This window comes from Chinchilla lanigera, unplaced genomic scaffold, assembly GCF_000276665.1.
Source record: "Chinchilla lanigera isolate Chin_1 unplaced genomic scaffold, ChiLan1.0 scaffold00093, whole genome shotgun sequence".
Taxonomy (NCBI): Eukaryota; Metazoa; Chordata; class Mammalia; order Rodentia; family Chinchillidae; genus Chinchilla; species Chinchilla lanigera.
The window spans coordinates 5,069,545-5,095,257 of NW_004955494.1; the positions used below are offsets into that span (position 1 = coordinate 5,069,545).

The window sequence follows — 25,713 nt, forward strand, 5'->3', positions numbered from 1 at the left end:
TGTGGCCGGGTCAGCATTCACAGAGAAACGGGATGGGTTGTATGTGGGAGAATCCAAGCAAGCGCCTCTTCCTGGCCACCTCCAAAGCCCGGTTTATCTGGGTCTTGCCTGCCACCTAGTGGTTGCTTCAGGGGCGACCTTGATAATGAAGGCAAGAGGTAAAAACTACCCTCCCTCTTTCCAGGCCTTGGCGCCACCGCGTGTTTCCAGCCCGGGGTCCCAAGTGCACCGGGCGGCCTTTCACACAAGGACAAATATTGACATTCCAGATGTTCCTGGAACTCCTCACAGGAGACAGACTGTTCAGCCCAAAGGAACAGTTGTATTTAACAGACTCTCCCTGGCCACACTCCCTGGGCCTAGAGAAAGCACATGTAAAGGGGTCCGGTTGCATTCTTCATTTTCTGAGCAGTGCAATTCATGTGTGGGTGAGTGAGAGGCTTTTTGCAAAAACGTGAAGGCACCCTTTGTTCTTCTGAAGAGCCTAGACGGCTGTTAGAGAAGTGCGAATTAATCTTTTTTTCTGGTACTGGGGGTTAAAACCAGGGCCTTCACACTGAGCTACCTCATTGACCACTTTAAAACATTTTTTTTTTTTTTTGAGTCAGGGTCTTGCTGAATTTCTGAATGGCCCATGCTGGGCTTGAGTGTGGAAAACTCCTGCCTCGGCCTCCCAGAGTGCTGGGATTGCAGGCGTGCACCATCAAACCTGGGTGCAGTTCTTATTAGCCCTAAAAAGTAGTTCTCTAGCTGAACAGCAGATGTGAGGGAGCTAAAGAGGCCCTTCATGAGAAGCGAGTCTTGCCTTGATGCAGGGGAACAGTGGTTGGCAGACTCTGGCTGGTTCTAGAAGTTCTGCTTACAGTTAGGGCGCCTCTCACCTCATGCAGCGTTAAGTAGCTCCATTCCATTCTGTTATTTTCCATTAGACATCCAGACTCTGGATACTGCCGTGAAAATTCCTCTGCTGTCTCTTATGGGCATGCAGACTGCAGCACCCAGTGTCCTTGTCCTGGGTTCATGTTTTCCTTACATCCCTACTCAACCCTTGTGGCCACGAATCAGTGCTTGTTGGCCGGGAGTCCAGCCAGCAGGTGCAGATCTGTGCAGTCCAAAGGAGAAGCATGAGCACTGCAGGGAAGAGGAAGAGGTTGTCACCAAGAGCTTATGTGATGTTCCATCCCATTCGCCTCCCAAAGTTGAGACCCTTGTTACTCAATCCGCCTTTTTCTGTCTCCTCATGCACTTCCCAGCTCAGGTTGGCCAACTTCCTCCCCGTCTGCTCTCCTAGATCCCGCCTCCCTCCACCAAGCTTCTGGTTGGCTGTGTGCTCTAGGGAGAATGATCAGTTTTCTTTTTCTCTCTCCTCCGTAGAGTGGAGTCTTGTTCAACTGAGAACTTGGAGCTCCGGAAGAAGGTGGAGGTGCTGGAGAACACCAATAGGTAACTGTGACTGAGCGAGCACCGCCCAGATGGAGAGTGGGGTGGAGGGGGTAGAAGCCAGGAAGCCAGGGCCAGAGAGGGAGGCAAGTGGCAGCAGGGGGACCCTCTTAAAAGTGTGGCTGTCCCGTTAAAAGTCAGAACAGCTGCCCTCCACCTCGCCGGTCCTGTTAAGTGTGTGTGCACGGCTACGCGTGCATAGGTACGGTACATGAACACATACCCGTATGTACACGTATACATGCACAGTACGAGCCCAGGCGTGTGGGCCCATGCACACACAGTACACACGCTCTCTGCATGTATGCATATCTACCCACATGCATTCTTTCCCTTTCCGAAAAGTGGAGGGTTGATGGAGAAGCTCCACAGGGCTAGTACTATCATAAAGTTTTAAAAGAGGTGTGGCGAGGAATAAATCCTTAAGTCTGATTTTCCTGGACACCAAACTTCAGACGTGGACAAGGAAGCCCTGGCCATGTCACTGCCACCCATTTTTAGTAATAAGTGATGCTTATTTATTTAAAAAAGGAAAGAAAATTTTTTTCTTAAGTTTTTTTTTCAACGGATGCGTTACTTTTCAAGCCAATTTTGAAAAACTAATGATGCGGCTGAGTTCATGGGTTCTTTCCGCACCTGTGCCAGGTACTGTGTGAGCGCTGAGTGGGTACTGACTCATTTAGCCCCGTGAGGTGTACTGTTGTCATCCCCCTTGCATGGACGAGGCATCTGGTCCAGGCAGGAGCACACTGCCATTTCACTCTGGATTATCTCCAAGGGGCTAAGGGAAGGGGTTACAAACAGCTTTGAGAGCTTCGGCCACAATGTGTGTGTTGTGCGCATGCGCGGAAGTTGAAGCATGCGCTCCTCGGAGCTTCTTGGTACCTTGGTTATAGCTCCAACACGTACAGCAGAGGAAAATTGTTTGGGCTAAGACAAGATGGTCAGTCATTGCAGCGCTCAGCACGAGTGCCTTATAACAGTTCTGTAAAGACGGTGGGGTCAGGTTGAATCTTTTTGTATGTTTTGGTAATGACATCTGGTGTGCGTTTCCTGGATCTCCATGGCCTGGGCAAACAGCAGCTGATGCACGCAGAATTTAACGCTACCATGGGAGGGAAAGTGAGGCTGAAGCCCCCGAGTTTCCCCTGCCTGTCTGGAAGCTGGAATGTGCGGCACAGGCCGGTGCAGCGCAGCTCGCCTCGAGCGCTCTGCAGACTCTCGCGAGGGTCTCCAGCACCACTGTCAGACGTGGCTTCACGGCTTGGCCGTGGCTGTCGGTCTCTCTGAGGCCTCCATCTCTCCATTGTGCACTGACCTCCATCCTGCCCCCGAGGATTTCCAGAGGCTTTGCTGGTTCTCTGGCTCCTGCTCCCCAGGCAGAGTCTGTAACTGGCTCTTTAGCACCACGTACAGATAAGAGTTCCCAGGATCCTTCCTGACATTTGCTGCTGGGAAGCCCCATGTTCCTAAGTGGGACAAATCCTGGTTATGCTGGAGAAAGGAGGAAGAAGACAGCACAGGTGACTTTGGAGGGTCCTAGGACGCTGCTGTCAGACCTTCCCTCGGCCACACGGGGGCAGCAGAGTTCACGAGGAGGTGTTGGGGCCCAACGGGTGCCTGAGAGGGCGAAGGGCCAGAAGGCCACCTGGCCTGGGCAAGGGGCTTCCCTCCCTCTCCAGGGCTGCCCCTGATTGATTGATTGATTAATTGAACATTTTTATTTTTCCTGTTGGTTTAAGTCATGTGTCCAAATAAGGCCCGTACGTTCTGGGTCTCTTCCACATAGCTGCCTGTTTTGTAGTAGGGAACTGACCCAGTCTTCCTGTACTTTCCATAGTCCAAGGGCCTCATGGTGCCATTTAGCGCAGCCCTCTGTACACTGTACTTCGTTTGTTTTTGATTTTTGCTGCAGATTCGCCATAGATTCTGCTGTGTTATTCCGTCAGAAGTTACCTAAAACCTAGTTTCCTGGTTACCAGCCGTTTCTAGTAATCGCCTAACCAAATCAGTACCTTAGGGGTTTAGAAACAGCTTTATAAAATCACATCAATTTCTGTTACTAGTTATTAGCAGAATCCCAAGCAAAATCTTTTTCCCAAGTAAAATCTTTCATCATTAATGGACACGAGAATGTAGATACCCCTACGAGGTGCTGATTTCATTTGCTCTAGGAGTGTGCCCAGTGGCAGGATGGCTGGGTCATGTGGTAGTCCCATTTTTAATTTTTTGAGGAGCCTCTGTGCTGTCTTCTGTAATGATTGTACCAATTTATACTTCCATCAACAGTAGGGCATTCCCTTTTCCCGTCACTTTGTCCTCAGTTGTCATAGCTTGCCTTTTAGACACCCTGACAGGGAGAGGGTGACAGCTCATGATTTTGATTTGTATTTCCTTAATAATGAGTAATGCTGAGCACTTTTTCCATATACATTTTTCATTTAACATCTTCTTTGGAAAAAATCTCTTTAGTTCCTTTGCCCACTTTTAAATTATGTTTTGTTTGTTTGTTTGTTTGTTTATTCATATTTTCCCATTGAGTTGTGTGAACCCCTTGTGAATTTTGGATATTAACCCCATGTAATGTCTGACATATGGTTTCTAAATGTCTTCTACCAATCTGTAGCTTGCCACTTTTTGTTTTTGATTGTTTATTTTGCTGCACACTTTTTAGTTTGACAGAGTTCCACCTGTTCTTCATATTCTTTAAACCTAAAAGAAGATACACACATAATATACAGCTATTGTAAAAATTTTATGTATATTTTTTTAAAATCACAATCTTTTCATTTAAAGATATTGTTACATTTTGGAATATTTTATATGTGTGTATTTATATTGGGCATATGCCTCTATTTAAAACTGTTTAGATTTAACAGAATACATGGGATATTTTTTCCAAATCTACAGAATTGGTATTTGAGTTTCAGTCTTAAAAATCTAACTCCCAGGGCTGGAGATGTAGCTCAGCGGCACAAGCGCCTGCCTGGCAAGCTCAAGGTCCTGAGTTTGATTCCTGGTAGAGAAAGAAAGTCTGACTCATAACCGGGCATGGTGGCACACGCCTGTAATCCCAGCACTTGGAAGGCTGAGCCAAGAGGATCACTGCAAGTCTGAGGCCAGCCTGTGCTACACAGTGAGACCCTGGCTGAAAAAAATATATATATAATTCATGACACAGGCTTCTGAGGCTTCTCTGATGGGTGGCTGTTACTGAATGTGACCAGGGCTAGCCTAGATCGCCTGTTAAAGCAGGGTAAGTTTTTTGGTTTTTTGTTCGTTGGTTTCAGCTTTGTTACTGAGCTATAGCTGACAGATAAGATACTATGTTTTGGAAGTATGCAGTGTCATGATTTGATATATGCACATGTTGTGAAATGATCACCACGGTCAAGTGAATTATCATACTCATCACCTGTCGTGATTACCTGTCCTCCCCTCCCATTCCCTCCCCTCTCACCTTCTCCTCCCCCTTCCCTACCCTCTCCCCTTGATGCAGGACTTAAGATCTGCCCTCTCAGCACAAGCATACTGCAGCATTACTAATTATAGCCATCTGCTATACATTGGACCTGCAAAACTTATTCACTGTACCAATGAAAATTTTCAATCCTTTGGCCAACAGCGCCCTCTTCCCACCCCCCAGCCCCCGGCAACCCCACTTCTACTCTCTTGCTTCTGACTTTGACTATTTTCTTTAACAATTCTAAATGTAGTTGGGCGTGGTGGCGCACGCCTGTAATCCCAGCACTCGTGAGGCTGAGGCAGGAGGATCGTTGCGAGTTCGAGACCAGCCTGGGCTACAAAGTGAGCTCAAGGCCAGCCTGAACTGCATAACGAGACCCTGTCTCAAAAAGACAAAAAAAAAAATTCTAAATGTAAGTGAATTGCTTTTCTCTGTCTGGCCTCTTTCACTTATGAACAGGGAGTGTTTTCATCACCGCCCACTCTGCTGTGTCCGTTGCCTGCTGGGAGCTGGCCTGTGTGTTCTCGCCCTCCTTCTGTACAACGTCCCTCTCCTGGTGGACAGCCTTTCGTGGTGGGAATGGCTGACCACTGATACCTTGCAGTCCTGCCATGGATAGTTGTATGAGGGAGCTCCTAGGGTTTTAATACCTAACACCAGCGGCTTTCATGCTTTTGATTTTTTTTCTTTCCATGCACATAAATCAAAGGGAAGCTGCTATGTTGGAACAGGGGCAGGGGTGGCAGGCCTGTCATCCTTCCTAGTTCTCTCCACCTTTGTCCTATTTCCCGCTCAGGGTGCCCGCTCGTGCGGAGGACACCACACTAACCAAAACGGCTAAGTGTAAACGCCCCACCTCCCCCAGCCAGCTGCAGGGAGCTGGCAGCTGGAGCATGCGGCATCGAATGACTTCTGGACCCTGAGTCACACATCTTGCTGTGTTTGAACTAAGCACAGGGCTGGGCTACGCGAATGCACAGCTGTGTTTGTCCTGTTGCTGCCCAGCCCTGGTTCCTGCTGTATTTTTCTTTGGAGGCAGCTGGACAGAAGTAGAAAGGACTGCACTAGGCGGGCAGGACCCTGGGCTACCAGAAGAGGGTGGCAGTCTTGGGTGCTGTTGTCCCCCATTGCAGCGTCACCTTGCTTTCTTCGGCTCTCCGGCGGGAGCCTCCCTGAGAAAGCCGGCCGGGTGTGAACGCACCTTCACACTTGCTGCGCTAAGGCGCTCCGCTAATTGCATGCCATCAAGAGACGTGTAAGGTGGAAGTGAGACGGTTTCCTGGGCGCCTCTCCTTCTAGGCTCAATCAGGAAATACATTTTCACTTAGCAAAAGCTTCTTGGCCTTTCTCAGCTTACCACTGACCTCGAACTCAAATGGACCTGCCTCACCTCGCCTCACCCCGGGGCACCCTGCTCTTCCCGCTTACGTACTTTCTTCTGGGTAACTCATGCAGCTTCCCTAGCCAGCCCTTCACTTTTCGGTGCTGTGGGCTCGGTGTGCCCCATTCGTTATTTGTTTTCTTTTTATGCTTCTGTTGGGCTGTAAGCTACCGTCCCATTCCGCCAACCCTGAGAATCTAGCCTCTAGAATCATAGGAGTTTAGATTTGAAGTTAGAGATCACCTTATTCACCTGCTAATCATTTTGTTTTACAGGAAGCACTGACGCCCGGTGAGGTTAAAGTCCTCCAATCATGTAGAGGTAGAACAGTGACGAGAACTCAGCCACTTAACTTCTCACCTGGTCCTAATCTCGATTTCTCCTTCCACTGAGCCTGTGTCTCCTTTGATCCAGCCTGGGTCCTTTAGGCCTGGACGAGAGGGCTCAGCAGCGTCTTAGAGGACCCGCTGTACTCTCCTCCTGCCCCTTCCCTCACCATGGACGAGTGTCAGGAGGATCAAAGCGATGTATCTATCCCAGGCCCTCACCCGGCCATTTGTAGACCATGCCCTGGTGACTGAGATCCTGGATTCGCCTTAGCCTGTTTCCAAGGTCTGTGTGGGCCTCTATCTCAAGTCTGTTCTTTGTAGGGAAAAGTGGGTGACCCATGAGTAGCCCTAAGGTCCCTGGGATAGCCATCAGCATCTCCTGTGAAGGTTCTGAGTGGAATCTGACCTAGGCCTTGTGAGTGCATGCAGATCCTTTACAGTGTACCAGGTTTGGGATTCAGTTTGAACTCATAGAAGACATGAGATTCCTGAGGCTACTCACAGCCTAGCATGCAGGGTGAACACCAGCATTTCTGCCGTTCTTCTTGCCCCCTAGCTCCAGGGTAGATCCAGCTGGATGCTGTGCTCTCAGTGGGTTTGTGACATAGCTAAGGAAGCCTATGTTTGGAGAATCCACTGCTTTTTTAGCAAGTAGTAAATAAACCTGCTTTTTTGTTGAGGGGGAGCTACTACTTCAGCTTTCGTAATCCACTTGAGAAGTGACCATTATGAAAATAGGGCTTTTAATTTTGGCACACCCAGCCGAACAGCTGCTCTCTTCGGATATCTCTGCTTGTGTCCTTGGAGAGCATCAGAAGACAGGGGGGACTGTTCCTCCCTCGTGGTGTGTGGCAGAGCCAGGCTGAAGTTGGGGGTAGTTCTGTTCATCTCAGCACATTAAGGCTAGGGAGTCCGGCAATTCTACATTCAGACCTAGTGCAGAGAGGGCAGGAAGGAACACACATTGGGAGCACCTTGTGGGAAGTCTGCCTGGCTTGAGGCAGGGTAAGGAGGAAGCTTAAGATGTGGTTACTTTCATACTCTTTCCCCAGCCTTTACAGAAGTAAGGAACATATGTGACATCCATCTCTATTGTGATCAGAAATAAGTTCTCAATTTTCCTCTTAGCTAGAGTCCTTCTCTTTAACTCTACTTTGCCTTGTTCCTTAACATCTGTGGATGATTCCTGGCGAAGATCTTTCCAGCTAAGCGCACTGGGCTTTGGCTGTGTGCTGGCTCTCGGGGTTTGTTTGTTTAACCCACACAGCTGTGTCCCTTCGGTCTTGTTTTGACCACACCCTTTCACGTTCTCGGTGTGTGACTTCTCACCTCTTCTAGACTGACTATAACTGGCCGAGCCCACTCCCTGCCATACACGGAGAAGCCTCGGAGGACAGACGAATGGCCCAGGATGCTTTTTTTTGTAGATTATTATGTTGGTTTAATTTACTTTTCCTTTCTCGCTGTGTGGAAAGCGTGGGATTTCTTTTCATACGGCAACATCGCAAACTTCAAAGAGTTGTTGGGTGCGAGACTGAATTCCCTAGGGAGATTAGAAAGGCATTTTAGTGTAATTTAGTGGCAAAGTTAGAAATTCCACAGCCCCAGAGAATATTCTAGAATTCTTTTTTGTGTGTGTTCCTGAGCCTAGAGGTAACATAGTAATTCACAGAAGTCCTCCGATCTCTGCAAAATAAGTAAACCTCCTGTAATGGAGAAATCGTGCAGAAAGAAAAAGGTTATATAAAGTCTAGTCTCTTTTTTTTCTGTTTTATTTAGGCCACAGCCTCATTAATAACCCTCAAAAAGTAAGCAAAAGTTCATAAACAAATAATGAACTCAGACTTTAAGGTTTGTAGCTTGTATGCTTGTTTTTTGAGTCCCAGTTTAGTATTTAAAAGTTTTTAAAATGCTTCATGATCTTTCTTAAATATTTTTAGAGCATGTGTAGGATTTCTGAGTGTTAGCATTGCTTCCCAATTCCTCCCCACTCTTCAAGGTAGATTTCAGCCTCTGGACACTTCCCGGCCTGCAGAACTTGCTGGACATTTGCTCCGGGTGGGGAAGGATTCAGGTGGGAAGTTTTGTCTCAGAAGGACTTGGAGGCTGATCTAGTCCATCATGAGACCACCTGGTATCCCCTAGTCTATTTCTTGTGTGTTTGCACTAGATAAGTGACACTCAGCTTTTTTGGATTGTATAATCATTTTACATTTTGTGTGCTATAAATCACTGACCCAACATACGCCATGAAGATGTATGTACGCATCACATAGCTAACTAATATATGTTTTGCCAATTAATAGTTATATGATGTATAACTTCATAAATATATGATGTCTGGTATTATGTATTTTGTTTGACTCTAGTCCATTAAAAATATACACAGGCATAACCCAATTGATTTGACAACCTGCTAATGGTTCATTATTTGGAATTTGGAAATTATTGGTCTGAGTACTTCCATAAGGATGTGAGAAAGTTCCTTCATCTTGAAAGAGGCTGATTTAATGTAGAGAGAGTTCACACACACACACACACACACACACACACACACACACACACACTCCCATCCTCCATCAAGTTCCATTTCTAAGGAAGGTGTGCTACCACATTGGATGGAAAGTATATCTACAGAAAGGGCCCAGGTTGAAACTTCTAACACAGCACACAGCAAGTGATGGAAACCATTAATTTATTTGTTTTCCTGGTTTCTGGCTCCAGTCAGAAATTAGGTTTCTGAATGTTCAAATTCTCACCTGTAATCACTGTTTGACTATTCCCACTCTGTTGTTCTCTTTCCTTCTTACAAATAAATAGAAAAAAACAAAGTTAGACTGAGTATAAAGATGACATGTGAGGCTGTTGTTGCATTTCCTGGTTATGATGAGATCGCGTCTCGCACTCTTGGATGCTTCTGAATGTTTTGCCCACTTTCCTTTGCTATGCCTAGCAGATACAGATAGGGCGATGCTTTATTTTGGGCAAGGCTGGCAGCTGCCTTCAGCTGCTCTTTTGCAAGGAGCTATATGAAGATAGCCACCTAATTTATTTTTACATTTCACCATAGGACAAAATCCACATTTTCTAATCAAGCGTTGGACACTCTAGTGTAGCAAATTGTGAAAAATCTGTTGGCCCAGATAAATGTATGCTAAGAGTATTCCTTCCTCTAAATTAAGACCTTGCTCCCAGACGCCCAAGAATTCATTAAGCCATAATTAGCCATGATCACTGATGATTTAAAATACTATAATAAAGGGAAAGTTTATATAGCTTTGAAGGCACCATTGGGTCTGTGCTATGGTTGACTTTTTATAGCTTTAGTTTTAAAATAAGTTTTCCATTTCATCTGATGTCTGCCTTTTTTCCACCCAGCCCTTTGCACAAGTCGGGGACCAGCTGTCATCCAACTTCTCAGTGCTGTAGGCAGTGACATCTGTCCCAGCAGCATCAGAAAAAAGTACCATATCATCTCAGACCAACACATCAGTTATGAGGTCATAGTCTTTCCAGTAAAAAGAGTTCACTCCATCTGTCATTGGTGAAACGAGACAGCAGGCACTTTTCAGAAACGTTTTGCTTCAGCTAACTCAGAGTACCCCAGGAGGGCTGATTCTCCCATTATCCTGTTAGCTGATGTGGTCAAAGAAATTATCTTTGATTAGCTGCCTAATCTCAGATCTTGGGTAACTTGATTAGGGGCATAAAACAGTAGCTCTGAGGTCTAAAACTGAGGATTCTTTGCTTGACTATCTCTCCACCGGCTTAACAATCCTAAGGCCATCTCCTCTAGTCTCTTGGTGTCTGACAGAGGGGTAGGGCTTACCTTTCCCACGTGTCTAACTAAAGCCTGGGTTTCGCTTCCTGATCCTGAAATAGAACAGAGTCCCCTTCATCCTTTTACCCATCACCTGCATTTTATCTCTGTTATGTCAGATGTACCCCAACATGTTTATTTGGACTTAGGGTTTCTATTTATGTCATTATCAGTGAAATTTTGTTAGCCTGTGTCTCATTGCCGTCGGGCTGAGTTTTACTGTGGCTTTTATTTGTGCCTGGGTTTTATTGAAGCTCTTCTGTGGCTTACTTTTTTTTTTTTCATATTGTGATAACATTTTCGTATCTAACTGTGTATATGCAGCATCCCTCCATTTGGCTGGTGTCAGTGTGATGTTATTGGGACTAGATTTAAGTAAGATGAACTTAAGTAGGAAGTATGTGGTTGTTAATTTTATTAAGTTATTGTTTAGGGTATTTCACTGTGCTATACACACAAGCTGTGGAGTCAGATTGTTGTAGTTGACACAGTCCACTTACTTAGTCATGTGCCATGGAGCTAGTTATGTAGTGTTTCAGGATATGCACTTTCTAGAACTCAGTCAGTGTTAATTTTGCTTTGTGATGAAAATGAAGGTCTTTTTGGTGTGCATGTATGTAAATTTCCCAAACTCCACTGGATTGTGGGAGGCTATTTAGGTATGTGGGGTGGATGAAATAATCCACTTTATGGTGCTCCAGGGTTGCCAGTCGGCAAGGCTTTTGCAGTGTTGTCATTTCTACCATCCACTCAGTTTACCTACATCCACCCAAGGGGGAGAAACAGCGGCAAACACTGCATTATCAATCACTGTTGCACGTCGCCGAAATTCTAAGCCAAAAATATGTATTTTAAACTACATGTTTGCTCTTTTAGCAGAGCTGGATTATAAACTGTTAGAAATCAGGGACCATTAAACAACCATTTTCATTTGTAGTGGATTCAGCATATAATCATCTCTGAGAATGGAAAGGATGTGCTCTTGAATGTCAAATGAAGTAGCCTAATCTCACCCGAAGTAAGCACGGGCCCCCTGTGCTCTCAGCCAGACTGAAGTCAGCCTTATAAACTTGTAGTATTTTGTACCTGTAACTAGGTGGCCTAGGTACCGGTGTCCCACATTGATCCTAAGGTACTCAGTCAGTGGACTGTTTTATCTGGCCTGCTAGAAGTCTCTTTTCAGGAAGGACCATGGTGCTTCCTGGGAGACCATTGGTTCTAAGGAAAGGGGGACCATGCTTAGCCGACTGAACCAGAAATCAGAAGGGAGGAGTGACTTCAAGTAGGTGGAACTTATCTTCTCAGCAGCTCACACTCCAAACGCTGGGCAGGGAGCGGGCAGAGAGGAGGTGTGGGTTGTTTGCTGATAACGGGAACTGCGAGTAGAAAATAGAAATGGTGGTTTCATTTTCAAACCATTTTAAGACTTGGGAACAAAAGTAATGTGGCCTGGGTACTATCTGGGAAGGTCACATCCAACCAAAGGCTGGATGGAGAGAGGTCACCCCCTTGCAAAACCTGCAGGCCACAGACACTGGGCAATGGGAATGCCCAGTGCAGCACTGGGGAGCCCAGCAAAAATGGCAGCCATCGCTTAAAGAAGTGACCCTTCAGCAGACCGAGCAAGCAGGGAGGCCCGTAGCCATAGTTTAGCAGGCAGCAAAGAGCTGATAATTTGGTGCCACGGAGGGTGACCCGTGTATGAGAGCAAAGAGTTTGTGCCAGGTGGTCTTACCTGTGAGCTCACCTGTATATCTGCCTCAAAACTTCCAGAAATACTATCAGAGAGAACCTCATGGGGATACTGGGGCCAGCACTACAGATAATGTTCAATCTAGTACGTGCTGTGACCCGCACACTCTCTGCTCTGTGAGAATGAGCACTATCTCGGGAAGTTGCCAGGCAGCAGGTCACTCAGCTCTTAGTTTGAAAAGACACCCATGCTGCTGGGTCCAAGGGAAGTATTCTGGGGAGATCATGAGGGAAGAAAGACATTGATGAGGAGAAAAGGTGCTACCTCATAGAACTACTCAGTTGCACATTTTTTCTTTAAGTGGATTTTGTATTCATTCATTCATTCACTTACTGTGGTGCTGTGTATCAAGCCCAGGGCTCTGCACATGCTAGGGACATGCTCTGCCACTCAGCATCATTCCTACCTCTTTGCAGTGGAACTTAAAGGAATCGTGTTCTGTCTTTCTTAGCCCTGAACAATGTACAGAATGCTTTTGAAGAATATGTGACTTCACTCAGCTATAAAGAAAGATAAACTCTGGGGCTTTTATAGCTAAATGGATGCAATTAGAGAGACCCTATTCATAAGTGAAATAAATCATGCCTGCATGTGTAAACACCATATTGTCTCCCTAGTGTAAGCACCTGAAAGAGTTAATAAAATCTGAAAGGTACGACAGATATTGTGAAAGGGAAAGAAACTGCTCAAAAGGAAAGAACAACTGGGATGAGGGAAAGGAGAAAAGAAAGCAAGAAGGAAGTGGGAAAAAAAAATATATATATATATACATACAAGATAGCTAAGACAATTGTACTACTAATTTCTAATGGTTGTTGAAAGGAACAGGTAATATTTAGTTGTTTGATCAATCTTGCATGTCTATATCTGGTAATCTGAGCAATTACTTTGATAATAATAAGTAATAGAACGACCATTGTTAACTTATCGTCCTTTTTTTGTAATTCTGTATCTTTTTTTGTTTTCATGTGGTTTTGTTTTTCAATTTGTTTTTGTTTTTGTTATTATCTCTTTAAAAAAAAGAATATGGAACTTGAATCTATGTAAACATAAGTCAGGTCTAAACTACATGTGATCATACTTTTATACAACCAGAAACAAAACGTGTGTAAGTACAAAAAGACCTCCACATTAAATAGTAATTGAATCATCGATTCTGATTTGCTTAAATGAATCACTCTACAAGGTAGAAATAGAGTGTACAGGGATCCACGTGGCGTTTTTGAGTTGAGAAAGCTTTTGCTCTCTGTGCTGTGGGCTGCTCCACTCCTCCCACCCCTCTTCATTTTATTGCTGAAAGTGGAACCATTCTCAGAGCCAGCTTGTCCTTGGTTTGCTTAAATTGGAGAACTCGCTTCTTTGGTACCTGCCAAGGAGAAATTGCAATCTTTGCAAGAGGCCGCTTGGATTTCCAGCACTTGAAAGTTATTCAGGGTACAGACTGTGATGAGATGCAAGTTCACTATGAAAGGCCAGATTTTTTTTTTTTTCCTGCAAAATAAGTGTTATTTGCTGATGTTGCCCAATGAACTCGTGTGGCTCGCTGACATTATTACATCACCGCATGAAGTTTCCAAAATTCTCTGAGCCTCAATAAAAAGCATCTTCTCATAAAATCTTTCCACTTTGGTGTGTATATTGATTGGATTTAAGGAAAAGACAAAGACGAGGAGGGACCTCAACTCTTTCCACTGTTCACCCTGAAATCATCCCAGGTGTGGGTGATCCAGGGGGGTGTGTGGTCAGGTAGTTGTGTATGCCTTGTGGTCTTCAGACTTTACAGAATTGCCCATGTGCTATTTCTGTACCCAGTCACACAGGGCATCTAATGCTACCTTCAGCTCCAAACCTTTCCTTTGTAAGAGGATGCAGTATTGCCAATTTGGGGGATAAAACAACTGTTTTTCTTTTCTTTCTTTCTTTTATCTTCTGTCTTTTCCTGGAGAAAGATGAGTGTGTATCAGAGGCTCATTTCTACGATCCTTGGCTCTGAGCCTGAGGGTCCTGTTGACAGGGCTTCTTGCTCTTTTATAGTTTAGCTTTGTTTTTGAGTGCGGAGATGCTACAAGTCTGCTTGAGATGGCTGTTTGCCTCCCTGCCCTTATCCCTGCCCACACCTCAGTACCTGTTGCTCAGGGACACTGTTGCCATTCTAGCCATAGCCACCACCTCTGGCTAGTCCTTCAGTTGTTCTTTGCTGCTTTCTGTCCTCTCTCCTTTCTGCTTTTCCTCTTTCACCAGTGTTTCTGGGCTTTTGGTTGAGTGAGTTCTCCTCTTACTGTGCTGAGGCTGCTAAAAAAAAGTACCATAAGCTTCATGGCTTATAAACAATAGAAAGTTATTTCCCACGGTTCTGGAAGCTGGGAAGTCCAAGATCCAGGTGTTGGCAGATTTTGTGTATCGGTGAAGGTTACCTCCTGGTTCAGGCCAGGTGTGTTTCAGCCATGTCTTCACAGGGCAGATGGGAAGAACTCTAGTCTTTTCAGCTCCTTCCAAGGGCGCTGATCCCATTCACAAAGGCTCCCTTCAAACGCCATCGCTTTAGGGGCTGGAGTTTGACATACGGCTTTTGGTGGGGAGGGCATAGACATGCAGAGCGCAGTGACCATCCAATCAAAGCCATCTCTTTCCTTTGTTCTCAATGGATAACAGATGAGTCTCAGTTGGTCAGAGACCATTTGGGGGCATTTGTCTCATACTCAGAATAACACAAAGACAGGACAAGCTGTCGTGGTGTCGAGGGTGATTCTGAGCTCCCGAGAGCGCCGGCAATGGAGCTAGCAGGTCCTGGATTCTGCACCTTCTCACAGACGAAGCTGCCTCAGTCCTCTGCGTAAACACAGGCACAAAGCTGCTGCAAGTTCCCTGAGGACCAGGGTCGGGGTCACTAAGAAGCATCTCTTCTTTTTCATGTCCCGTCTCCACTTTTGTTTGTCACCGTGGATAGGACTCTCCTTCAGCAACTCCAGAAGCTTCAGACTTTGGTCATGGGCAAGGTTTCCCGGACCTGCAAGCTGGCTGGCACACAGACTGGCACCTGCCTCATGGTGAGTTTCCCAAAAGGACAGTGCAGGAACTGCCTCTGACCTGTCCCCCTGTCTCCTGGCTTTCCCCCTGTGCTAAGACCAAGTGCAGTGCAGCTGGAGAGAACCAGGTAGCCTGCTCTGGGGCTGTTCCCCTGCATGTCATTACCATGAAGTGACCACAAGGTGTGTCTGCCTCCTTCTCGGGCCTGTGGGTTTGCTCTGTGGAGATTGCTTGGAACCTACAGCACACGTGTTCTCTCCTCCTCTTCCAGGTCGTTGTGCTGTGCTTTGCTGTTGCCTTTGGCAGCTTATTTCAGGGCTATGGGCCCTATCCTTCTGCCACCAAGATGGCTCTGCCCAGCCAGCATTCCCTGCCGGAGCCGTACACAGCCTCCGTGGGTAAGACTCCCTTGGCCACTCGGGAAAGGTCTTGTTTCTTTTTTCTTTCTTGTTTTCCCAGCTTTCTGAAGGGAATCTTGTAAGAAAGTCCAGTTTTTAAAAATTAGTCTCTCCACTAGCCCCAGCTGTGCTGAGACAGCACTAAAATTCCCCCGAGTTCTGCAGCGCACCATTTCCAGCCTGATGCTGCAGACCTCGTTCTCTGATGAGTTCAGACATCCTCTCTCTGAGCTCTGATGAGGGGGCAGGATGTGGATTTTAGGGGGTGGGCAGGATGTAGGGAACACTAAGCCTTCTGTGACATTTTAAGGGAGCTCCACTGTGTGGAACTGTATGCTGCCACACTGAAAGTCTGTAAAATGAAATGAAAGAATAAGTCTGTCTCACGAAACATGATAGCCAAGGTTTAGAGAATTTAGAGACTCTGGTGTTAGCTAAGAAGTGTGTCGTGTTCTCATCTCGACTGATGATCTAAGCAAGCAGAAAATAAACAAGTGACAAGTTAGGGCCATACACACAGATATACACTTGTGTGCGTAAAACCGAGCACGGAGCCAGGAGGTGCTGAGTAGGGAGTATTTTGCCAATCTGAAATGCCCGGTATATCCCTGCCTGGTGAAAAACAAGAGGACTAGCACTGCACTCAGATCGTTTCAGTGGCCTGTTGGGAAACTCTTTTTCCCTAAGGGAATATCTCTCTAAATGTTGGAAGCAAATGGGAACATAGTTTCTATGTCGAGGAAAAATTGCTACAGAGCCATCTAGTTATGTGACTGTCCTATAAAGCAGAAGAGATTGTCTCCATCCTCCGATTTATGGCTTGGCTTTGCCTTGCTCCCGATTCTAAACGAAAATGCTCTTGTACCTTTTCTCCCTCCCTACAAGGGCTCCTCACTGAGGATGCTTCTTGTAGTTGGGTCTGGACATCTCCAAGGATTCGACTCCAATTTTCCACTCATTGTTTTCCCTAGATGATTATGGGTGGGTAAGGAGGAGAGTTTTATTTTCAAAGCAGTGGGGGTGGTAGTTGGCTTCCTGTGTATTTACTTTTCTCTTGTTCTTCCAGCACTGTATAATTGGTATAATTTTTCAGTGCACAAACTCTGAAACCTTTACAGAAAGCCAGATTCAGTTGGCACTCTCTTTCCTGGGCAACAAGAACATGCCGGTTGTTATTTACCACCAGCCCCAGGCATTTTAGTAAGGGATGTATGAACAAGAATACTTATAGTTAGGGCTGCTGTGGCCTTTGGCTAACACCCTGTTGCTTTGCTGTGTCCGCAGTGAGATCCAGGAACCTGCTGATCTATGAGGAACATTCTCCCCTGGAGGAATCGTCCAGCCCAGCCTCCACTGGGGACCTTGGGGGCTGGGAGCGAGGCTCCTCCTTGCTCCGAGCATCAGGGCTGGAGGCGCTACCTGATGTGGATCTTCCCCATTTCATTATCTCCAACGAGACCAGCCTAGAGAAGTCAGTGCTGCTGGAGTTGCAGCAGCACCTGTGAGTCCTGTGTACATAGATCTGGCTCCTGGTGTGAGGGTGCAGGGTATGAGTCAGCAATCTGGCTTGGGCTGTGGACTCTGCCAGAGGCCGCTTGCACTTTCTCCTCTCTCGAGGCCAATTTCCAGGGCCTGGCACTGGAGAGAATGTGCTGCTGGCGAACAGCTGCCCAAAGCAGGGAGAAGGCCCAGCATGATCTGCCCCATCACCTGCAGCAGCAAGTCGGGGCTGGCAGTGGTGGCCCCAAGGCAGGGGAGTCTTTATTATCGCTTGTATCTTCATCGTCGCCTCAAAGCCGGGGAGTGGACACTGAGCTCGGGCAGCAGCAGAGGGCTCGCTGTAGGAATGCACCTTCTCTAGCATCCTCCCAACTAGAGAGTAAATGAATGCCGTGTCAACATAGGTTCATGATTTGCATGTCAACTCGCATGTATCCACGGCAACTGCTGGTGGAGTATCCTTTATCTGGAATGCTTGGGACCAGAAATATTTTGCATTTCAAAGTTTTTTCAAAGTTTGGAGCATTTGTGTGTACATAATAGCAAATCGTAGTCTACGCATAGAATTCGTCTGTTTCATATATGCATACGCTCACAGCCTGAAGAGAATTTCTTTTTTTTTTCTGATACCAGGAATCGAACTCATGACCTTGCACTTGCCAGGCAGGCGCTGTGCCGCTGAGCTAAATCCCCAGCCCCGAGAATTTCATATAATGTCTGTAATGTGCCTGTCTTTTGTGTGTGCCTTACCACATGAGGTCGGATGTGGAATTTTCCTCTTGTGGCACCAATAGGCACAAAAGGAGTTCTGGATCTTGGAGCATTTCAGAGTTTGGGTTTTAGGATTAAGTCTGCCCAACCTGCATCCACTTAGATGTTCATACAGAGGGGCCATGTTTGAGAAGCACTGTGGATGCATGTACAGACTCTTCTCTCATATTTCTAGTGATCTGGGTTTGACTGCAGTTCCCCAGGAGTGGTTTCTCTTAGATAATTATGGGGAAGGAATCTTCTTGTAAGTATAAAGGCTGGCAGGACCACAGAGGCTTGTTACTGAGGGAGGAGGCTGCTGAGCATGCTGGGCCGCCCAAGAAGGAGATTGTGCACACGTTTCCAGCGATGTGGGTATGGTTGGTGGCTGCCCTCGGGCTTCCTAGGAATGAGGCTGTCCCACAACAGTAGGATGGATTGCACTACAGATGCTTCAGCTTTCTTCCGCTAACCCTGTGCAGGAAGAATTTGTATATTCTTATATGTACATTTAGCATTGACTAATGCTTCCTGTATTAAGCACTTAGGAATGTGCTATCGTATAAACCCTGTGAACTACCCCAGAGGTAAGGCATTACATTTATTCCCATTATGGAGAAAATTGGAGCCGCCACTAGACACCTCTAAAACCCCCAGTGCAGGTTACTTGTCCAAGAACATAAGCCTCCCTCTTTGTCCCATTGAAGCCCCCCAGATCTGGATAATCTTGAGGCTTTCTGGGTTGCTACACAATTTGATAATGTCTTTATTTTCCATTCTATCTTTACTGTTTGTTTTTTTTCTTTTCAAATTAATTCATTTGAAAAGAATCTTTATCTGGATTATTAGCTCTTCTAGAACAGGGATCAGCCTCATCCTTTTATTTTCAGATATCCAAAATTTAGTCTAGGGCCAAGCATCCTTAGTTGATTTTTTAGAAAAAAACAACAACCTTAAAAGAATTTGTAAAAAAAAAAAAAAAAGGGAGGGTCAACCAGGCTTGGTGGCACATGTCTATAATCCCAGCACTTGGGAGGCTGAGGCAGGAGGATCGTTGCAAATTTGAGGCCAGCCTGGGCTACAAAGTGAGCTCAAGGCCAGCCTGAACTGCATAGTGAGACCCTATCTCAAAAAAAAAAAAAGGAAGGGAGAATGGAAAAAATGGAATTAAGATATATTATGTATAAGTACAAACTCCCCATGATGAATGTGATCAGTATATATAGCAAACATTACTTAATTTTTAAATAACCACTAGAGGCTGGGCATTTAGCTCAGCAACAAAGCACCTGCCTGGCAAGCGCAAGGTCGTGAGTTCGGTTCCTGGTACCGGAGAAAAACAAAACAAACAAACAAAAATAAAAAACCACTAGCACCAGTTCTCCATGTTTACCCACTGACTGAGATGCCTCCCCCTGGGTGGGGGACAAAGGTGGGACCGTGGCAGGCTGGTGGCAGGGACTCGGGGAAGGGAGAGTTAGTCCTAAGGTTCGTACCAGGAATGAAAAGGACAGGAAGTCAGCCTGGGCCGGGTCACAGGGCTGCAGGCACAGGGCAAGCGTGTCCCGCTCTGAGGCCGGAGAGCTGTAGCTGGTGCTTCGTGGCTAACGCTTCTTTCTCCTCCTCACCTCTTCCAGGGTCAGCGCCAAACTGGAGGGGAACGAAACACTCAAAGTTGTAGAGCTCGACAGAAGAGTGAACACCACCTTCTAGGAGGCATCTCCCCGACGGTCCCTCTCCTATTACCTCTACTTTACATCCCCGAACCACGGCGGTCATCAGCTTTTCCTCTTTGCCACTGGATCCGGTTGAAGACCTGGGCGAGCGCTTGTGGCCGGGATGGGAGGCACTGGTGGTTCCCAGCATGTGCCTGCCTCTGTCCCCTTCTCTAACTGTCATAGGAAGTTCTTTTAGGAGGAGACTGGGGTGGGACCCGCATCTCGTTTCCACCCGTAGTGCCAAAAAGATACTGCCCGACTCTCCCCTGCAAAGTGCGACCCCTCTTTGAAAAGAGATGATTCTTGTTCAACTGAGACCCCAGACTAGCCACAAAATGCCGCGGTGCCTGTTGGGATTTGGCCAAGAACTGACGCTTGTCCATCCCGCTCTCACCAGGCCTCCCATATGAATGGCCCACAGCCCTGGGACCGCCCGGGCATCATACCAGCCCCCTCCCTCCCCTCCGCCCTCCGGAGCCTTGGCTGGCCTGTCCCTCCCCTGGCGTGGATGGACGAGGGCTCCCCGTTGTACTCTCAGGCCGCAAGTGCAATGCCTAAAAGCATCAGGCTGTTCTCCATGCAAACCTGCCCATCTTCATGCTTGTAGGACCTCTCCCACCATCCGCCCGCAGACCCACGGCCCTCCCTTCCCGCTTCCCCTCCCCGTTTGTAAATAGTATTTATTAGCTTGCTGAGGCTTCCCGCTGGTGACCACACCGAGAACAGCCTGTGCCTCTCCCGTGCTAATGAAGTCTTCGGTCACCTTTGGTGTTCGGAGGCCCCTCTGTAGGCACTGGGATTCCCAATATTTCCAGATAATATTTCATTTCCTTTCTTGCTTATTTTAAAATTGGAAACCTATCTAATACTTACGATTAAGAGTCCATGTTAGCAGGTGCCCTCTGTTGCATGGTGCAGGTGGAATGATGGAATGGTGTGGTGCTCAGGCCCGTGGCTCTGTGGCCCATGCTTTCTCCCTCTGGTTCACATACAGAGAAGGGAAGCCTGTCCCCAGCAACAGGCATTTCTGCTGCTTGCCCTGCACACCTGCCCCACCTGCCCGTCTCCACCACTCTTCTCTCTCTGCTTCCCCTCTGCCTTCCTCCACCAGAGGGTTGAGCAGGGCACATTGGTACAGCCGTGTTCTTACCTTTTATGGTCGAGTTAGGCTACTGTGCAGCTCACCCAAAGAGATATAACCTAACCCCCACTCTTCTTTTATTTTTTTTAATGATTAAAAAAGTCACTTTTGTAGTTTAAAAAATCTTTCCTCTTTCATATAAATAAGAAATGGAAATTGCCTTTTTATTGTAGAAGGTAGAAGATTCCCTTAAGTGTTTTTTTTCTTTAGCTTGTGAAAGATTTTGTGCAAGAAATATGCTTACATTTGGTATTTTATTTTTGGTAGCAGCTGAAGGGCCTTTAGCTTTGGCTTTCTCTCCCCCTCTCTCTTTCTCTCTCTCTCTTTCTGTCTCTGTCTTATCATCATCTACATCATCACTGGAGCCTGTACTTAAGAGGGATTATGCCCACTCCCTGTCCATCCCATATCAGATGCAGGATTTGGTGGCATTAGGCTATGCTGTCATTCCCTGTAAGCGGCTCCCTGCCTTGTCTGGCTGGCCCCATCTGTGGTGGGAAATGGCCTTATTCATCTTGATGTGTGTGAGAACTGTATTGCCACCACAGTGGCCCTGTAGCCTGTAGCCGTCCCTCCCAATGGGCAGGGCAGGCTTGGATGTCGGGCTCTGGGAGGCGGGAGTGGCTGGCAACCTGTACGTTCACTTCTTTCCACTCCACTGTCTCAGGCTCTTGATCCTGCTGGCCCTCCTAGTGTCCGGTAACCATGAGCCACAGCTGCCCCAACCCATCCCTTCAAAGATCGGTTGCTTGTCACTCAGGCAGACTGTGTGTCCCTAAAAAGACAAAAACCCAGAATAAACTCAGGAAGTATTTGGGTGACGAGAAAAGAAGACTTTGATGTGTAAGGGCAGATGTGTGGTCACGGGCAGCCTGTGTCCGTTGGAGCTGAGCCCGATGGGGTTTCGAGGAGCTGGAGGTAGCCTGGGCGGAAACCTACATTTCCGAAGGAGGAGGCAGAAGAACAAGGAAATGTCTAGCCCCCATCCTTAGTGCACCAAGGATTTTATTTTGTTCCTGTCTACCCTTGCTTCACATAGCTCTCTCCAGATGGCCAGATGGCAGGGCTTTTTCCTGGGAAACTGTCCTTCCAGAACAGAATCTATAACTGGAGACAGGGCTCAAAACCTCTGTCCTGCATTCCTGGCTTGCAGGAATAAAGGGAGCTAAACAGTGGTCCCTTCAGCATAAACGGGGTCAGCAGGACCCGGGAGAGTTGGATAACAGCAGATTGGTTCCAGAAAATTCGTGGACATGTGCTCATTTTCTGTCCAGGGATTAAACCCAGCATCTCTATAGGTTTGTTTTCCCCATGGGGTGAGCAGTCCCAAGGACCAGTCATTGTTAGCCCTGCAGTTTTCAAATCATGGCAGATATTGGCCCCTTAACTTAAGTTTTGAAGAATACGAGACTATTAGAAAAACCCAAAGCCATAAACAAGACATAGGCTCATTCTGCTTTCCATGGTGTGAACAGGCCTTCCTGCTTCCCTTCCTTTGATTACCCTAGTAAAGGAAAAGTCTTGCATCGTTCTCTGAATCTGGATGGGACCTGAGGAAGCCCCTGCCCCCCAGAATGGTTCTTTTCCAAGCTCTCAACGAAGCATTAGAGATGGATACTGGAGAAGAGTGTTCTATAAAAGTCTGACAGCTGAACTAAATTGTTCCTTTTTGGCAGGAAGTGGGAGTGGAAGCTGACATTGGTGTAGGCATAGTTAGATAACCTTTGGTGAATATAAATGATCTTGATTTGGAGACCTTATTTGTAGACTGGGAAAACATTGTTCAGTTTGACTTATTTACAAACCAACTATAGATACCAGATCCTTTTCTCTTATGAATCTCTCCATTAGGCTTGGATTGCATGGGCTGGCTGTGACTCTTGCGTACCTGTAGAGTAGGAGTGTTGAACTGATTCTTCTTTGTTCTGATGCTGAGTCAGTGTCCAGCATGTTTGTCACAGGTATTTTATTAAAACTCTTTCTCCTCATTTCATGGGCCCTCCCTCGTATGTCCTCAGACCAGGCAGAACCATAGGAAGAATCAGAGGCCAGCCTGGGCCAGCCCCTCTGAAAACACATAGCATCTGAGGTGTGTATGTGAGTGCAGTCCAGAAATTTGGACATATCCCATCCCATCGCTAGAGTAGGCGTAGGCCATCCCTGCTGACCTTGTCACCCCAGGGACATGGAGGCAGCAGGGAAAGTGTTCAGCCACTACCTGTGGGTCACAGGTCACTAGTTTATTTCTGTTGAGTCCATTGTGGGAGGAACCTGGGGTAGAGGTCTGACAGGACTGCAGTGCCCTAGGGAGGGCCGCTTTATTTGACCACTCTCTGCTGAGACAGTTGGCTGGTGTGGTAGGATAAGCCCTCTTGGGAGGCAGGTGCAGGAGAGAGGTGGGACAGTGAAGAGCTCCAGAAGGAGCCAGAGGCAGATGTCAGATCATTCATTCATTTAGTTACTCCTGGGATGTTTCAGTTTTACTAAGCAAGAGTGAACGCCCCTCTCCTAGGCCCTAGGAATAAGAATAAAAGGGACTGGGGATACTTCATTTAATCAAAAACTATCCCAAAGGTCTATGTGCTGGGTCTGTATCTCTCCCTCTCTTCCCTTCCCCCACCCCCGAAACACACACAGGCATTCCCCCTTATCTTCCATACTTTGTGCCTCAAAAGTGCCTTATAGAAGAATCCAGGATGACAGAGGACTCTCTTGTCCCTGGGAGATGTTATATATATATATATCCTTAGAGAGTGAGGTTGAAGTGAGTGTAGGGGAAAGAACTTTTTGCAGAGGCTCAAAAGTGGTTTTCTAAAAGCGAGCCACTATTAGATGTGCACATCAGGAGAAAAGAAATTGGGTTATATCCATTAGGGAAATCTCATTTTGTAAAGGTGCAATCACATCAACAACGGGCAGCCAGGATTAAAGGTATTACAAATCCTCACAGCGGAGCATTTTCGCCGTGCAAAGGAACCTGGCCCATTGGAAGATTAGTGCTTCCGGCCTCTGGGGCCAAAGGGTGAGCACTCACCACAGGGGACAGAAACTTGGTGTCTTCTTATTATGGGCAACATAAAATTCTAGAGTGTTTTATTCTATCTTGGAGTCTAGAAGGAAGGCATTAGGTGTTGGCTTTGCGCTCAGTGAGTTGGAAGTCATTTAATGTTAGAGACACAGGAAGCAAGGGTGGCCGGTCACCATGAGGTGGATGAATCACTGAGTGACTCGAGGTTGGATAGTTTGTGGCACAGATTGAGCAGACCCCTTTCTGAGGACAGCGGTTAACTCTCCCAGTTCTCTGGGCAGGGAACACCGCTCCTACCCGCTGTGCTGGCCCCGCTGTACAGAGCTCAGTTGCTCGCCTTCTGCCGGAGTGCTCCATCGACGCCGTCTCCTGTCTTTTTCATCCCCTCTTCTATGAGCTCCAGCTCGCAGGCTTTCCCTCAGGGAAAAGGGACCCCAGGGGTTTCAGCTCTATTTCTCTGCCTCCATCCTTTGCTCACCAGCTGGGTGAAAACATGAACTCCGCGCACCCATGGCCTTTACTGCTTAGAAAAATCTCCCTCTCAGATAAAAGCGCTGTGTGAGTCTGTGGAAAACACCAGCACTCTGACACACTGTGAGTGATCCTTTGTACGTGATGTGCGCAGATCCTGGACTGTAATCACCAGTGCGCTTTAATGTCTGTACTTACAGCCCGGCTTTTCTCTCTTTTGTAACAGGTTATATGGATCAGCGGTGTTTAAATCTAAGTACCATGTGAGTCTATTATCTGTTCTATTGTGCTGGTTTTTTACGGCCTTTTGGTCTTTATCATAGCTAGGTAAATATCCCCTCCCCCAGAATGCTTTGTAGAACACTTGTACTTAGTTTGAAAACAATAAATTGAAATTGTAATGCATTTGTATTTCCATTTCCTGCAAATAAATATTTTTTCTTAAATAGTAAAATGGTGCCCGGTTTTTAAAACCCCTGTGATGTGTTTTTAAAAGCATTTGGTCTTTCTTTTAAGCTTGAGTGTATGTGTGCCTAACCATTCTTTCCTGATTATCTAGTCAAACTGAAAGAAGACACTCAAACTAGCAATTTGTCTGTTATGCGGTACTAAATCCAAGGCTGACATGGAAGAATATTGAGAAGCACAATTTTTTTTTTGGTGACAGGAAGAGAAACAGGTTTCTCTGGAGATTGACGTAGCCTGGCTGCTGTTTGTGTCGTCTCCTACAACTATTCCCTAACTAGATTCCAAGTCTATGGATTTGATTTTGCTTTCCCTGTCTCTGGATGCTTGAGAATGATGCTTTGGATTACAGCCAGAAAGAAATGTTCCTCCTTCTATATGTGAACAGTTGTGGAGGAGGCCTGACACAGCTTCATGCTCCAGAAATTCTGATGAAATGGTTGATAAAGGGCAGTGCACTCAAGCAGAATAATCTCTACTCCATTGCCCTCCCTGGATCCAAATGTAATTTTCTCCACACACACAGAGTGGGGGCTGCATTTAGTCACACAAAGAGTGCCCCAGAATATCAGAATCTCAGGCCATGGACCATATTAACCTGGAGAAAGCAAAACAAAACTTTTTTTTTTTTTTTTTTTTTAGCAGCGTGCCTAACCCATCCTCGGACTTGGGGATGCATTAATTGCCTACATCCTTTGGCCTTCTCTTGTGCTCCTACACAAGGAGCCTGGTATAGAAACCCTTGCCCAACCTGCTGATAATCTATGCACTTATGGGCAAAGGGAGTAGACACTGACTTAAGGACATGGTGTGTTAATTATGCCTTTCTGTTTGCTCTACTTCTAATGCTATGGCATCTAAGTCCTCAGTAGACCTAGAGGGAATCCTCTTGTCAGGGCCCCAAATCCCTGCTGTGTTAGCTTTCCTATCACTGAGGTACAATACTTGACACCCAAATTTTAAAGAAGGAGGGGATCAGTTAATTTTGTTCACATAGGGGCTGGGGATTTAGCTCAGCGGCAAAGT

At 46.5% G+C, this 25,713-nt stretch overlaps 1 protein-coding gene across 1 annotated transcript in view; it reads left to right on the forward strand.

Moving 5' to 3' along the window:
• Window positions 1–24,676, forward strand: part of Creb3l2 (cAMP responsive element binding protein 3-like 2) — a 79,712-nt gene extending 55,036 nt beyond the window's left edge. The window contains exons 8-12 of the mRNA XM_013505001.1: window positions 1,375–1,443; window positions 15,137–15,236; window positions 15,488–15,614; window positions 16,899–17,115; window positions 19,502–24,676. Coding sequence (XP_013360455.1) covers window positions 1,375–1,443; window positions 15,137–15,236; window positions 15,488–15,614; window positions 16,899–17,115; window positions 19,502–19,577 — 589 coding nt within the window. The 3' untranslated portion in view covers window positions 19,578–24,676. The remainder of the gene's footprint in view (window positions 1–1,374; window positions 1,444–15,136; window positions 15,237–15,487; window positions 15,615–16,898; window positions 17,116–19,501) is intronic.
• The last annotated feature ends 1,037 nt before the right edge of the window (window positions 24,677–25,713 follow it).